Source organism: Gymnoscopelus braueri (genome assembly GCF_963280865.1).
Source record: "Gymnoscopelus braueri genome assembly, chromosome: 3".
Taxonomy (NCBI): Eukaryota; Metazoa; Chordata; class Actinopteri; order Myctophiformes; family Myctophidae; genus Gymnoscopelus; species Gymnoscopelus braueri.
The window spans coordinates 35794759-35807354 of record NC_137612.1 but is presented as its reverse complement, the minus strand read 5'-3'; the positions used below and the strand labels follow the sequence as shown (position 1 = coordinate 35807354).

General features: G+C 41.4%; 1 protein-coding gene and 1 long non-coding RNA gene across 2 annotated transcripts in view; one reads left to right on the top strand and one right to left on the bottom strand.

The window, feature by feature from the left end:
* Window positions 1–9394, top strand: part of nckap1l (NCK associated protein 1 like) — a 40283-nt gene extending 30889 nt beyond the window's left edge. Inside the window, exons 24-30 of the mRNA XM_080424997.1 lie at window positions 2002–2184; window positions 3017–3097; window positions 4339–4432; window positions 4635–4751; window positions 7047–7156; window positions 7598–7687; window positions 8076–9394. Of these exons, the coding sequence (XP_080281123.1) occupies window positions 2002–2184; window positions 3017–3097; window positions 4339–4432; window positions 4635–4751; window positions 7047–7156; window positions 7598–7687; window positions 8076–8192 (792 nt within the window). The 3' untranslated portion in view covers window positions 8193–9394. The remainder of the gene's footprint in view (window positions 1–2001; window positions 2185–3016; window positions 3098–4338; window positions 4433–4634; window positions 4752–7046; window positions 7157–7597; window positions 7688–8075) is intronic.
* Window positions 1–12596, bottom strand: part of LOC308081740 — a 143337-nt gene that overhangs the window by 105808 nt on the left and 24933 nt on the right. The gene's annotated exons all lie outside the window — the stretch shown is intronic.

The window sequence follows — 12596 nt, the reverse complement described above, 5'->3', positions numbered from 1 at the left end:
AACGCACGCAGCCCACCCACCCGACCACTTAACGCGGCAGCCATCCGAATGGTTGCCGTGTTTAGTGGTCAGATGGGTGGGCCGCAAACGCTTTCAAGATTTTCAAGTGGGCCTCGCCTCATCCAGACAAGGTTGAGAACCACTAGTCTACACCACCCCTCCCTAAGACCAACAAGTGCCATGTTTTGAGCTTGTAGATCTTGCTATTTGTGGCGTGTGAAGCCATCGTATGTCAAAGTATAAATCAGGCTAGAGGAAGCAGCTGATAATGCACTGCAGGAGAGCTGATAACGCGCTGCGGGAGGCAGAGCAGAAGGCATAGGAGACCACATAGTCAAATCCTCTTCTGTGTTGAACCCGTTTGGGTCCCATTTTTACACTCTCAGAGTTAAATTAACACTGAGGATTTTCCTGTGTAAGTGTGGATGAGTAAAGGGGGGAGATACAGACTGCTGTAAGTGAATCACTCCAAACACAACGCATTATCAGCTAATTGATTTTCATGTACAATACACACCTAAGGGCTATCTCACTGACCTGGGTTTATGGTGCTTGAAAGCTTTGATACCCACACTCTTTGATATCCACTCTCTGAGCGATTATGTTTTTGTGTAGACATGTGACTGAAATGGACAGTGGTGGAGTACATTTACTCAAGTACTTAAGGCATTTTCAATACTTTTACTTCTACTCCACTACATCTCAGAGGCTAATATTGTACATTCCTCCTCTACAAATATTTGACAACTTTATAAAACTAGTAACTGCACAAAGTGTGTGCTATATCTCTCCATTAATGAATTGCCATTGGTTAGGTTTGCAACTCCTAACCTTCTCAGCCAACCTTCATGGTAGGTTGCCGGCAGATTGCAGAAATAAAGCAATATAAATCACGAAGCACACCTCGAGTTTCTGACAAATTACACACCATGTTCAAATTGGTGTCTCTGCACTGATGTTCAGCTAGATGGATCTGGAAGTGCAAGAATTGTAGAAAGGAACAACGGCAAGGCATCATTTTGTTCTTATTACCTCACCGAACATTATTTCCTCAAAGAGTATGCTGCAGCCATTATGGTCAGAATTAGGATGCAATCTAGAACAGTGACACAATAGTGCCTGATTTATACTTGGTAGCGCGCTGTCGCACGATGAAAATAGCTGACTTACAAGCGGGTGCAATTTTCGGTGCACAACACCGGCACTCAACGGTAAATTACAGACACTCTTTGCTTGTACAGCAGTAAAGCAGCACAGCACATTCCACACAACTGATGTCAATGAAGTTTCCCGTTCTCTCTTTTGTTTAGTTTTTATAATCAGGAAATGATATGGATTTGTTGTGACAGCGGGGTGCTGTATTTGTCATCTCATCCTGCCACTGCATGGCCTCCACGCTTTTGAAAGGTTTATTATGGGTTAACAGTATAATCAAATCCCCAGGGCACTTATGCTAGAACTGTTCTGTACAACTTATAGAAACTTTGATCCCATTATGTCAGAAGAAAGTAGCTTTGCACGTCACCAGCACAGAGAGCCAAGAGGGAACCCCCAAAATAGTATTCTTTGTTCAAAATCCCTTTTTGTAAGATGACAAATTGTTGACACAGCAACAGCCTGGTGCAGCAGTTACTGAAGGAGACAGCATTGGGGATTAAATGCCTAATTTATACTTGTCATACAGCCGTGTCCCTCGCCAAAATGTACAAGCTAAAAAAACATCGCGTCACGCGTGAGTTTATAGATCAGCTATTTTCGCCACAACACACTGTCGTATAACTAATCACACTTAATGCTGCCGGCCACTCATTCAAACTCTCTACTGCAGGGTTTTGTGCCTTGCTCAAGGGTACTTGTTTGAATCCTTAGAGCAGTGGTTCTCAAAGTGGGGTCCAGGGACCCTCAGGGTTCCTTGAGGGAGTTCCAAATGGACCGTTACAGGTCTGTAACTCTTAAGAGTGTACAAATGGAACCAAATGGACCCGTAAAATTTGTTCACTCTCAGAGTTATGGGGGCCCTTGAAATTTAAATGTTTGAGAACCACTAACTTAGAGATATGGGGCCTGACTTCAATCTTTCTCCTCTCCATCTCCTGTGTAGGTGGAGAGAATGTGCTGAAAAGGATGACTATCATAGGGGTGATCCTCTCCTTCAGACAAATGGCACAGGATGGCCTGAAAGAAGTAAGGGATCGTCCAACAAGCTGCACCATAAAAATGCAAACTCTTAAAAGGAACAGACTATACTAAGACTTGTAGGTCTTATTAGATTAATCACATAACATTTCCCTTGTTGCTTTTCAACTGGAAATGACAACCAAAACCAGCACAATGTGACAACATTACTGATAATTTTCTCTCACAATAACAGCAGATTAGCTAACCTCTGGACTACAAAACACTTAATCTACCCAGATTGCGCACATACTGTAATGACAGTCCCTGTAGGTCAAAATATGCATTAAAGGTTAACTATTCTTAAAATAATTAACATATTTCATACTGTATGTTTCTCACAACGTAGTGTAGTAGGAGAGGGCAATTATAATGTGAGGTACTAATTATAATTATTATTATATGAATTAATAATGTATTTCACGTCACGCGAAGCTTGGCCAATCAGATCCGGATGTTACGTTTCTGTTGTCCACCCACCCACCCACTCACCCACCCACCGTCCACCCATAAACCCATTTTAATATAAAATTAAGGCATACGAGTCTTACAAGTCAGGGTTCCTTTTATAAATAACACATGTCCTTACCTAATGGGGGCTATTCTAAAAGGTCAATTATGGTCTGTGGTCCTCACTTGTTCCCAGTTATTCTACTAGTCCTCTTTAACCTCATACATTTCCATAAATTAGTGTTACTCTGTCTAAAAGCCTCCATGTACAGTACCAATGGCTTTCTAATACTTTACTTTAGCTTGATTAGAATTGTCCTTGGTACTGTACATGCTATATTGTATCTTGAAATGTTCCCACTGATTCTCTGCTCTCTGTTCCTATATTTAGACCCTACACAAGCACTGCCCTTACCTCATGGGGCCCATCGAAAGCTTGAGGGACTTTCTGTCCCCTGAAACTGACATCAAGGTAAATCATCATGATAATTTGTCATGTCATGGACTGCTATTTGAAACTGGAATACAGATGTGAGTCACTGTCTGTGTGTTTGTTTATTTTTCCTTAATTTCTTGTGCCCGCTGCCAGTAGGCCACGGAAGTACCTCTGCATATTTATATTAATATGTTAAAATATAAAACTTGAATTTCATAATGGAAGTAAACCTTGCCCACATATAAGTCTGAGATTTGTCACACTCACACACAAAAAAGATTTATGCAAAATCAAATGTCCTTTGCATGTAATCTAAATAAGGATAAGTGGAACATGATCTATTTAGTGCACAATAAAAGAACCTGAAGGACATCACATTTCTGTGAGTGTTGGTAATCCCTCTGACTGTAAAATTACTTTTTTAGACCACGCACGCACCCAGTAAAAAATAACTAGAAGAAACTGGAATAGTGCTTGCCTCCTCTTAAGTTAAATTATTAGGTCCTCTGTACGCTCACAATGTTCCCTGTAGTTTTGCCACTTATATTCACAGTGCGGAAGAATCTACAGTATTTCCCCCCCCCATATTCGGCATACCAGTGTTTTTGTATTAATCACAATGTATATTTGCATTAGTGAGTTTGACCCTTTGGGTATCATCACGTCATCAGAGATTGCAATACTGTAGTATGAGTACCAGAATGTTTTGTATTATTTTACTATAACAGAGTAGTGCGCAATTTCTTTTCAGTATAGCATGCTCAGAGATGGAGCGAACCTCAATGATCTTACCGTACAATCAATTGTGACTACTTATCTTCCACTGGAACGCTCAGCCCCCCCCCCCCCCCCCCCAGCTCGCTTACGTCTGGCCCTTAAGAGTGAGGCATGACAGCCGTGCCACAGGCCAGGCCAGGATAACCCCAAAGACGTCACCAGACCCCTCATGCCTGCGTGAGAGCCTCTGAACGCCCGCTGCAGCTCTGCAGTCTAAACCACATCAACCAACATTCCGCGCTGTGCATGTAACCAGAAATAGGGCAATACCAAGAAATGACTCTCAAGTTGCAGACGCACCAAAGATTTAGTGTCATTGCTTCAAGAGATTGTGACACTTGTGTCTTTATGACATTTTTGCAATATTAATGCAGTTGTCTCTTTGCATTATGTATTTTTTTCTTTTTTTCTATGGTTTTTCTTGTTCTGAGCTTTCATAATCCGAATGTGAAACAGCTTTAAATACTGTAGCTTGTTGTTGTTTTTGCTTGAACTTGCAGGACACACTGAAAGTCTTTGAGTTGGCTTCTGCTGCAGGGTTGCCATGCGACATTGACCCCGCCCTGTGTGCAGCGATGGCCAGCATGCGCACAGGTACGCCGCACGCCACCAACACAAAGTTAAACCACTATTGCTATAAATCACGTGAACTCTTTAAATTAAATTACATTTCACTGAAAGACAAGATGTGCAGCACAAGTCTGTCCGATGTTGTGTGCTGAAGATAGGCGATTTTTCAGGCTATTATTTTCAGTATAAATCTGTGCAAATCAGGCTTACCTTTGAAAACCTACAGACAACACATCACTGGATGAGGAGTACAAGCTGTCCTATTTGCTGCTCGTCTACATCGCTGTGTCGCTGCCAGTCCTGGCCTTGGATGACAACTCTGTCTACAGTCATGTCCATGGAGGTGGGCCATCATTTGTTCATTCATCCATTTATGCTTTCATCAGGCTAGTAAGCCCTTTCTACAGCCCAGAGCACCACAAGGTCATGGGTTCGATCACGGGCACCGCCAACTCAGCGTATGAGTAGCACGGCTTGGGTGAGGCAAGCCGCGCGGGAAGTACTGGGAGCTGATGGTACTGTAGGTGTGGCGCTCCACCTCAGCAATCCATCTCCCAGGGGTCTAGCGTATTGCGAAACGGGGATAGACTTGCGCTCTGGCTGATACCGATAATAAGCCTCTCCGACCTAATTACTTACTTACATGCATACTATTCATTCAATATTTTATACATAATTGGGTATATTCTCGCTGGCAACAATTATTAGTTTCCAAAGACGCCAATTACTGACTACTACCTCCTGAAGCCATTACTGTACTTGTCAATAACGGGGTAAAACCCAAACACCTACTACATCCTACAAGTTTACTGGCATGTATCATACTTTCCTGTCTGACTGACGTGGTCCTGAGCAAAGTATGTTTGCCTAATGAGAACCATGTTTCTGCCGAGGGGATTTGTGTTTACAGATAACTCTGCCTGACGTGCATCAATACAGTTACTTTTGGCACGTGGCCCTGCTGACCCTCATTACTTGGCTCAAAGCCTGGACCAAAACCTTAAGAGAATTAAACAGCAAGAGATCTTTATCAAGGCCGAGTGGCGGTGTTTGTCTCCGCTTATTTTCTCTGTCTCTATTTTCCATTGACATGTTTAAAGGAGATAGACCATATAAGCTCGAGGAAATGGTGAGTTTCCTGTTGAGGGCTGCGCTTCATTATGGCCATTATTTGTTCTCAGTTGCACGATGGCTTTGCTTGCCGACAAATAATAATAATGATAATCCTATACTAAAATTGTCTAATGGGTGGGCGATGGGTGGGCGGTGGACGGACGGACAACATGCACTTATGTATGTTATGACACAAACAGAAACCGTTGCCTAACAACGCAGATTTGCACATGGCCGCGGGGCCCGTCCCACGGCAGCTACACCCTCAGACATAATAGCATAGTAGTCGCTTCTTTTGTATATATATATATAACTAAGAACTCCGGTCATTATGGTTACTACTGTATAATTGCCTAATGGATACACACTGTCAAATGCACATATATGGAGATCCACATATATTAAGTCAAATGCACAAATTGGTGGTGCAACGTGAGTGTGAGGGCCGCATAGTGGCCCGAACCTCTAGCTGTAATAATAATAATTGCAGATAATAACCGATCTTAAAGCTAACAGCATGCTGCGTATCTTGAAGATCTATTCTTTTCGCTAAATGACACAGTTTAACTACTTTCAACCTGGTGTCCCTATTTTGGACATTTCATTATATTTTCCCTAAAATAATCCCACATTTTCTAAAATAGTGAAAATAGCACAAGCTCACAAGCACAAGCTCCCAACGCCTCACGATGCGAGCTGTTATGAGCTTGTGGATCTGCTATTTTCACTATTGGTCATACAACATTAATATGTGATTGATTGATTGATTGAAATTTGTATTAGGCAAAAGAATGTAAAACAACACAGTTACATTTATAATGCTTTTGTCTAAAAGGTCCGGCCAAAAAAGTCCTTGCGGACTTGTTTCCGTTGGGGTCCTTGAATTAATTTCATAGACATATATAGTAGCAACCAAACAGTTCAAAAATCAACATGAAAATACAGATAATACAGAAAAAATACCACTATGTACAAAAAAAGCATTTAAAAAATATATGTACAAAAAAAAGGGGGGGGAGCATGGAAAAATACAAATTATATACAAAAAAGCATGAGTAAATACAAAATATGTACAAAAAAGAGGAGGGGGGGGGGGTCGTCTGTCTACAGGGAAACTGGTACTAGCTCCTCTTTCGGCCTCCAGAAAGATGGGTTTTTAGGGCTGTTTTGAATGAGCCCAGCGAACTGCATTTTTTGAGGGATGGGGTTATGGGGTTACTATTCCATTCATTGGTGGCTGTGCTATAGAAGGAGAATTTGCCCATGTTTGTTTTATGGGTGGGTGGTACCAGATTGTTGTTTACGCTCCCTCTAGTTTCGTGGCTGTGGGTGTCACTAACTTTTTCGAGGTATTTATACAGATATGCGGGTATAGGGGGCATTTCGGGCAAATCTGCCATGTATAGGGCTTGACAATTTAATTCTGTTCTATTCTACTCCATTCTGTGCTTGTTTTTGTTCTGTTCGGTTCTGTTCTCTGGTCCATCGTTTCACTTATTGAGGTGTGTGTCTCTCTACTCAACAGGCCACAACAACAACATCCACTGTTTAGCTACGGCCGTAAACCAGCTGGCCGCTGCCATGTTCACCATTCAGAACAAGAACATAGAGCAGCACCTCAAAGAGTTCCTCCTGGTGAGTCTCACATACTGTACAGTACAGTATAGCTTCCTACAACTGCAGTACATGATGTTCCTCCACTAAATTCTAAAAAGAGGCAGCTACATTTTGTGCCCTCAGAAATAAACTACAAATTATATTTGATAATGAGATGAGTGATTTCCATGGGAAATTGTATAGCACGTGGAGTCAAAACCAAACACGTAATACTTTATTTATTCACAAAAACACAGACACAGACACAGACGCGCGCGCACACACACACACACACACACGCACGCGCGAGGGGGGCAATACTATATACGGCTCCTATACTTTCATGTTTACTTATGTCAGCATTCTCGTCCAACGACATTGTCAAGAAACATGCCACCCTACAGTATACCACATTAAAATAGGTTCACGGTACGTAAATCTTTCAATTTGTTTTTAACTTGCTGTTGCTGTTCCGTATAGCTGGCTTCCTCCACTCTGCTTCAGCTGGGACAGAATGAGGACAGAATGGAGATCAAGAACCGAGACTCTGTGTATCTGCTCCTACACATGGTAAGCTCTGCTCCACAACACCATACACAGCAACCGTACTGCTAGAAAGACACTTATTCACCTACTTACTGGAGCCTGTTGCACTGTAATTTACTCTGAGAGTGTACAAATGGATCTAAATGGACCCGTAAGGGTACATTTTTTTACACAGTTAAATTAACAGAGGATTTTACTATGTACTGTCGGGCTTACCACATAGTATAAATCCTGTGTGCTGTGGGTCCCCTTTTATGTTCGCAAAGTTAAATTAACAGTCATGAAATGTGCTGTTCACGGTTAATTAACAATCATGTCGTGGGAGATTTAACTTACAATTATACATAATTTGTTTCTATTGTTATCAAGTTACACCTACCTAACTCACTCTTTATACTTAATTGCATTGTAGATCGTGGAGGAGTCGCCGTTCTTGAGCCAAGACATGCTGGAGAAGTGTTTCCCCTATGTTCTTCTGCGTAACGCATACAGGGAGGTCTTCAAGACCTTTGTCATAACTCTTGGCTAACAGTTGGGCTTTTGTCATTATTACCATTTACGTTTGTATATGATTTATTTTTTCTGGGAAGGGCTTCTGATGGCCATGTAGGTTTTTATTTTTAGTCTTACGTTCATGCAGTTACATGTAATATAGGTACTGTAGGTAGACAGTTTATTGATCTCGGGAGGACAATTGGGGTCCATGCAGCAGCACAGAAAGAATAAAAATCATAGTATACATGGTATACAACACAAACATAACAAGAAAATAAAGCTATGAGCCACTTCATAATGTACAAATTAATTACAACCATAAATCATTCATTTATAACTTACTGATGGCCACTGAGCAGCCACAGTGGAGCAAATTGGGGTCACCCTTTAAATGTCAAGGGAGGGGACGACATTCATCATTTACCCTCCCTCGCCCCCGAATGTGTGGTGAAATGAGCCTACGCTTTAAGTGCTAGTTTGTTGTGGATCATATTGCTGCTGTTACCGTAAAGCTCAAATCCAGAATTTTTTTTCTTTAGTATATAGAACATTATTTTAACCAATCTGTATGGTAGAGTATGTTAATACTTTACCATAGTACATCTGCAGAGGTTGGAGGTGGTCTCCCTACTCTTCCGTTGAGAAGTGTTATAACCTGGTGTCGGGTAGTACTGCCTGAAGCTCATAAGCATTTTTTAAATTTATTTTTAAAATTAAGATAAAATTAAAAACAAATTGCAAACATAGTAATTAACTAACTGTTGGCTGGTACCTACTTACTGTTATCATCCTCTGGACTGTGAACATCTAAAGTATTAGCAATAATTTACAATGTAATTTAAATTACACAAATGCAAGGTTGGGTCCTGTAAGTCACCCTTACAGGACACCCTAGTCGAGTAATTAAGAGTGCCACAAATTGACTAGGAGAGCAGGTAGACATAAAACTAAACATCCATCTAAATAACATACTGTTACATACAGTATGTGGACAAGTAAACAACAAATACATCTATCTAATTAACATAACTAACATTTAACATATGTAAATAGGCAACAAGTGCAGATGCAAAAGAAATAAGGATGGGGTGAGAAGGAGCCTGAAGAGATGAGTTTTCAGACTGCGGCAGAGGTTGTCACACATTTTTGGATATGAACCATTGTCTTGTATTAAAAGATGTATTATTTTCTAACATTCTTTAAAAATAATTCTCTGAATAAAGAGCTTTAATTGGGCTGATGTTGTCTTCTGTATTGCACTCAATGTAACTACTTAAACCCTATATACTGTGTTGACCAGGGTGGGTGCTATAATTGGTCCCCTCCTTTTTTCCCTCTACGCTAAATCTCGCAAAACGTTGTGATCTTGTAGATCGTCCAATTTCAGCAATCGGCTGCCTATTCTCATCGAATGGTCGCCTATTATGACATGCCCAGAATAGGGACGCCAGGGTTCATGTTGTTACTATCCAGCCATGGTCTACAGTGTTTACAGTCATTCCCAATCTGGCCAGTTCCACCCACCCAAATCCATCATCTTTACAACCCCCTTTCTTTAACACATCTATACATAAAGTTCCTCTTTGCTAATTTCAGTCCGTTTTATTTTGCAGCCAACCCTGTTCCCACCCAGCCTCCTTCCTTCCTTCCTCCCCTGTCCTCCTCTCCTCTCCTCTCCTCTCCTCTGCTTCCACCCTATTCCCCATTTATAACCCTTTGTGGCTGGTTGCCACACTGGAGATATGGCTGTTGAGATCACTTTTGTCTATGTGTGAGTGGGGGGGGAGGTACGGTAGTAGTTAAGGGTCTGAGAGTGTCCCTGGCACTGTCTTTTGGTTTGAGCAATAATGGCTTCACGGGGACATAGAAGTGCCATCATGTTCAATTTTATTTGTATATCCATCTCTCTACCTACTGTACAGTCCCCTGCAGAGCCGTCTTGTCTGTATCCGTTTAGCTTCTCATGCACTCACTCAGTTCTTCCTCCACTGTGCGTGTGGAGGCCTTACATCCAATTTATACTTGGTTGTGCATCGTGTTGTACACCACAAATAATTTATTTGTGGTGTATAGCTCACGTTGTGATCTTGTACATCTGCTATTTTTGGTGCACAACACCGGCGTGCAATCGAGTATAAATCGGGGCTTTATCCTGAGCTGTTATGTCCTGCACCGCAGTGGATCACAGCTCTGTCCCGAGACACTGCACACATATCTAATGGTGGAAACTCTGGTCCCAATATAAAGGCCCCTGCTGAATGCACCGGTGACGCAGAAAGCTCTCCTGCCGAGTGCCGGGGATTCTGAGCACTAGGAGCGGTGACACACACTCACACTGTCACACACGCACACACGCATAAACATACTGTACACACATGCACAGTCAGGGTCACCAGCAAAGTGAGGAGCCAGAGGCCGTGACACTAACTCCAAACACACGTAGAGTGTGCAGAACCGTCATATTAGTCCGGAGACACTGAGGACCACAATGGGACGGTAAGACCTTTCATAATATTTACCTTTTTCTTATTACAGATAATTTACAATCCAAAAATGACATCTCTCGGCGCCTGGACGGCTCAGCGATTTAGTGCACAGACCATATATGCTCCTTGGCGCCATGTGGACCCGAGTCTTATCACGCATGTCTCTCCTCTCTATGCCCTTGGTTTCCTGTCTCTCTACTCTCTCTGTACTATCTGAAGAATAACGCATATAAATTCTGACAAAATATTATATAAATATATATAATATATATAGGTACTCAAAGTCGCTTTACAGAAACAAGATACAGTAAAAACAACTTTATTAGGAAGGACAAGTTAAAAAAGGTAAAAAAAAACTATAAACTATAAATAAAAATATTAAAGAAAGGTAAACAAAATGGGGGGGGGTTGGGTTTTAATGTAGGAAAGGCCTATACAGAATTAGCTTGATTAAAGTCCACGTACTTGATTTCCTTTTCTTACAATTTAAGTTTAGAAACTGCAGGGGGCACAGCATTGGGACTGTGGCAGCTAAGGGTAAGAGCAAATTATTATCAAATTATTGTGACAATATTGTGCTATAATGTTTTGGTGGAGGCAGATGGCTGCCCACCCTGAGCCTGCGCGAGGTTTCTTGCTGTTAACCCTATAATTTTGGCTGACCAGAGTCCCCTAGGGCTCTATACTAGGCCCACTCATTTTTTCCCTCTACACCAAATCTCTCTGCTGAAAATAACCGATGTATAAGCTCGGCTGTGTCGTGTTGAGAGCTATTTTCACCGAACGTTCACCCAAGAAAAGAGACGCTATTAAAAGGGAGTTTTTGTCTTGTCGCTCCATCGAACAAACATTGGCTCTCTGCTCTACATGTGAATTGTCTTGAGACGACTTGTGATTTGGCAGGCGATACAATAACATTTAATTGAAGATTAGATTAGATAAGATTAGATTTTATTGTCCCAGAAGGATATGTTTTCACATTGAATTGAACTGATTTTAGATAGAAAAGTTTAGTTTTGAGGTGCAATTTACATCCAATATCGCCAAAGCATATGTGATCGTCCGAATCATTTTAACCACATGAATGTAAATAGGCAGACATTCTGCAAAAATAGCAGATCCGTAAGCTTGCAATGGGACACAAGCGTGTAGATCAGCTATTTTTGGTGTAGAGGGAAAAAAGGACGGGACCAAGTATAGGCCCCTGGGGGACCACAATCAACAAAGTATATAGGGGTTATTAAGATGTTAAACTTCATATTCCCACATGGGTCTTAGTGACCCTTTGATAAGATTTATTGTGTCATAAGTCAGACATGGCTTTCTGAAGTAAATATCTTGGGGAGAGTTATAGCTGACCTCAGGTCAGTTACTGGATAGAGAAAGCTCAGAGGGTACTAAGTTAATCATCCGAGACGGAGGACATGAAGTGTGTATGTTGACATGATGGATCTGCAGTTTAGGGCACTCGTTCTCAAAGTGGGGTCTGGGGACCTCCAGGGGTCCTTGAGGGGGTTCCAGGTGGTCCCCAGCGAAAATAGTTAATATATCATAAAAAGTAAGTAAGTAAGTACAGTACAGTACCATTGTGATATTCTCTGACAGATTTTGGGGTTCACTCCTTTGTTTTACTGCATTTTAATTATCTTTCTATTTAAAAACAATGTGGATCTTGGCCTTAATGTGGCCAGTCTGTGACGTCAGTCGGCTGTGATGTATCCATGATGCTTATGACTTGACGTTTGGGCAAGGTTTGAGCCTGCTTTATTAATCAGATTAAAGTCATACATTTCAAAACGTAATGTGGAAACTTCTGTGGCATCAAGAAATTGATTGGCCCAGTGTTTGCTAGATTAAATAATTATTGCCTTTCCGAGTTGACTTTGATTTCAACTCTTGTTTTTAGTGTTTTATTGCTTTTAATTTTTATTATTTGCTTATCCGAGTTTTTT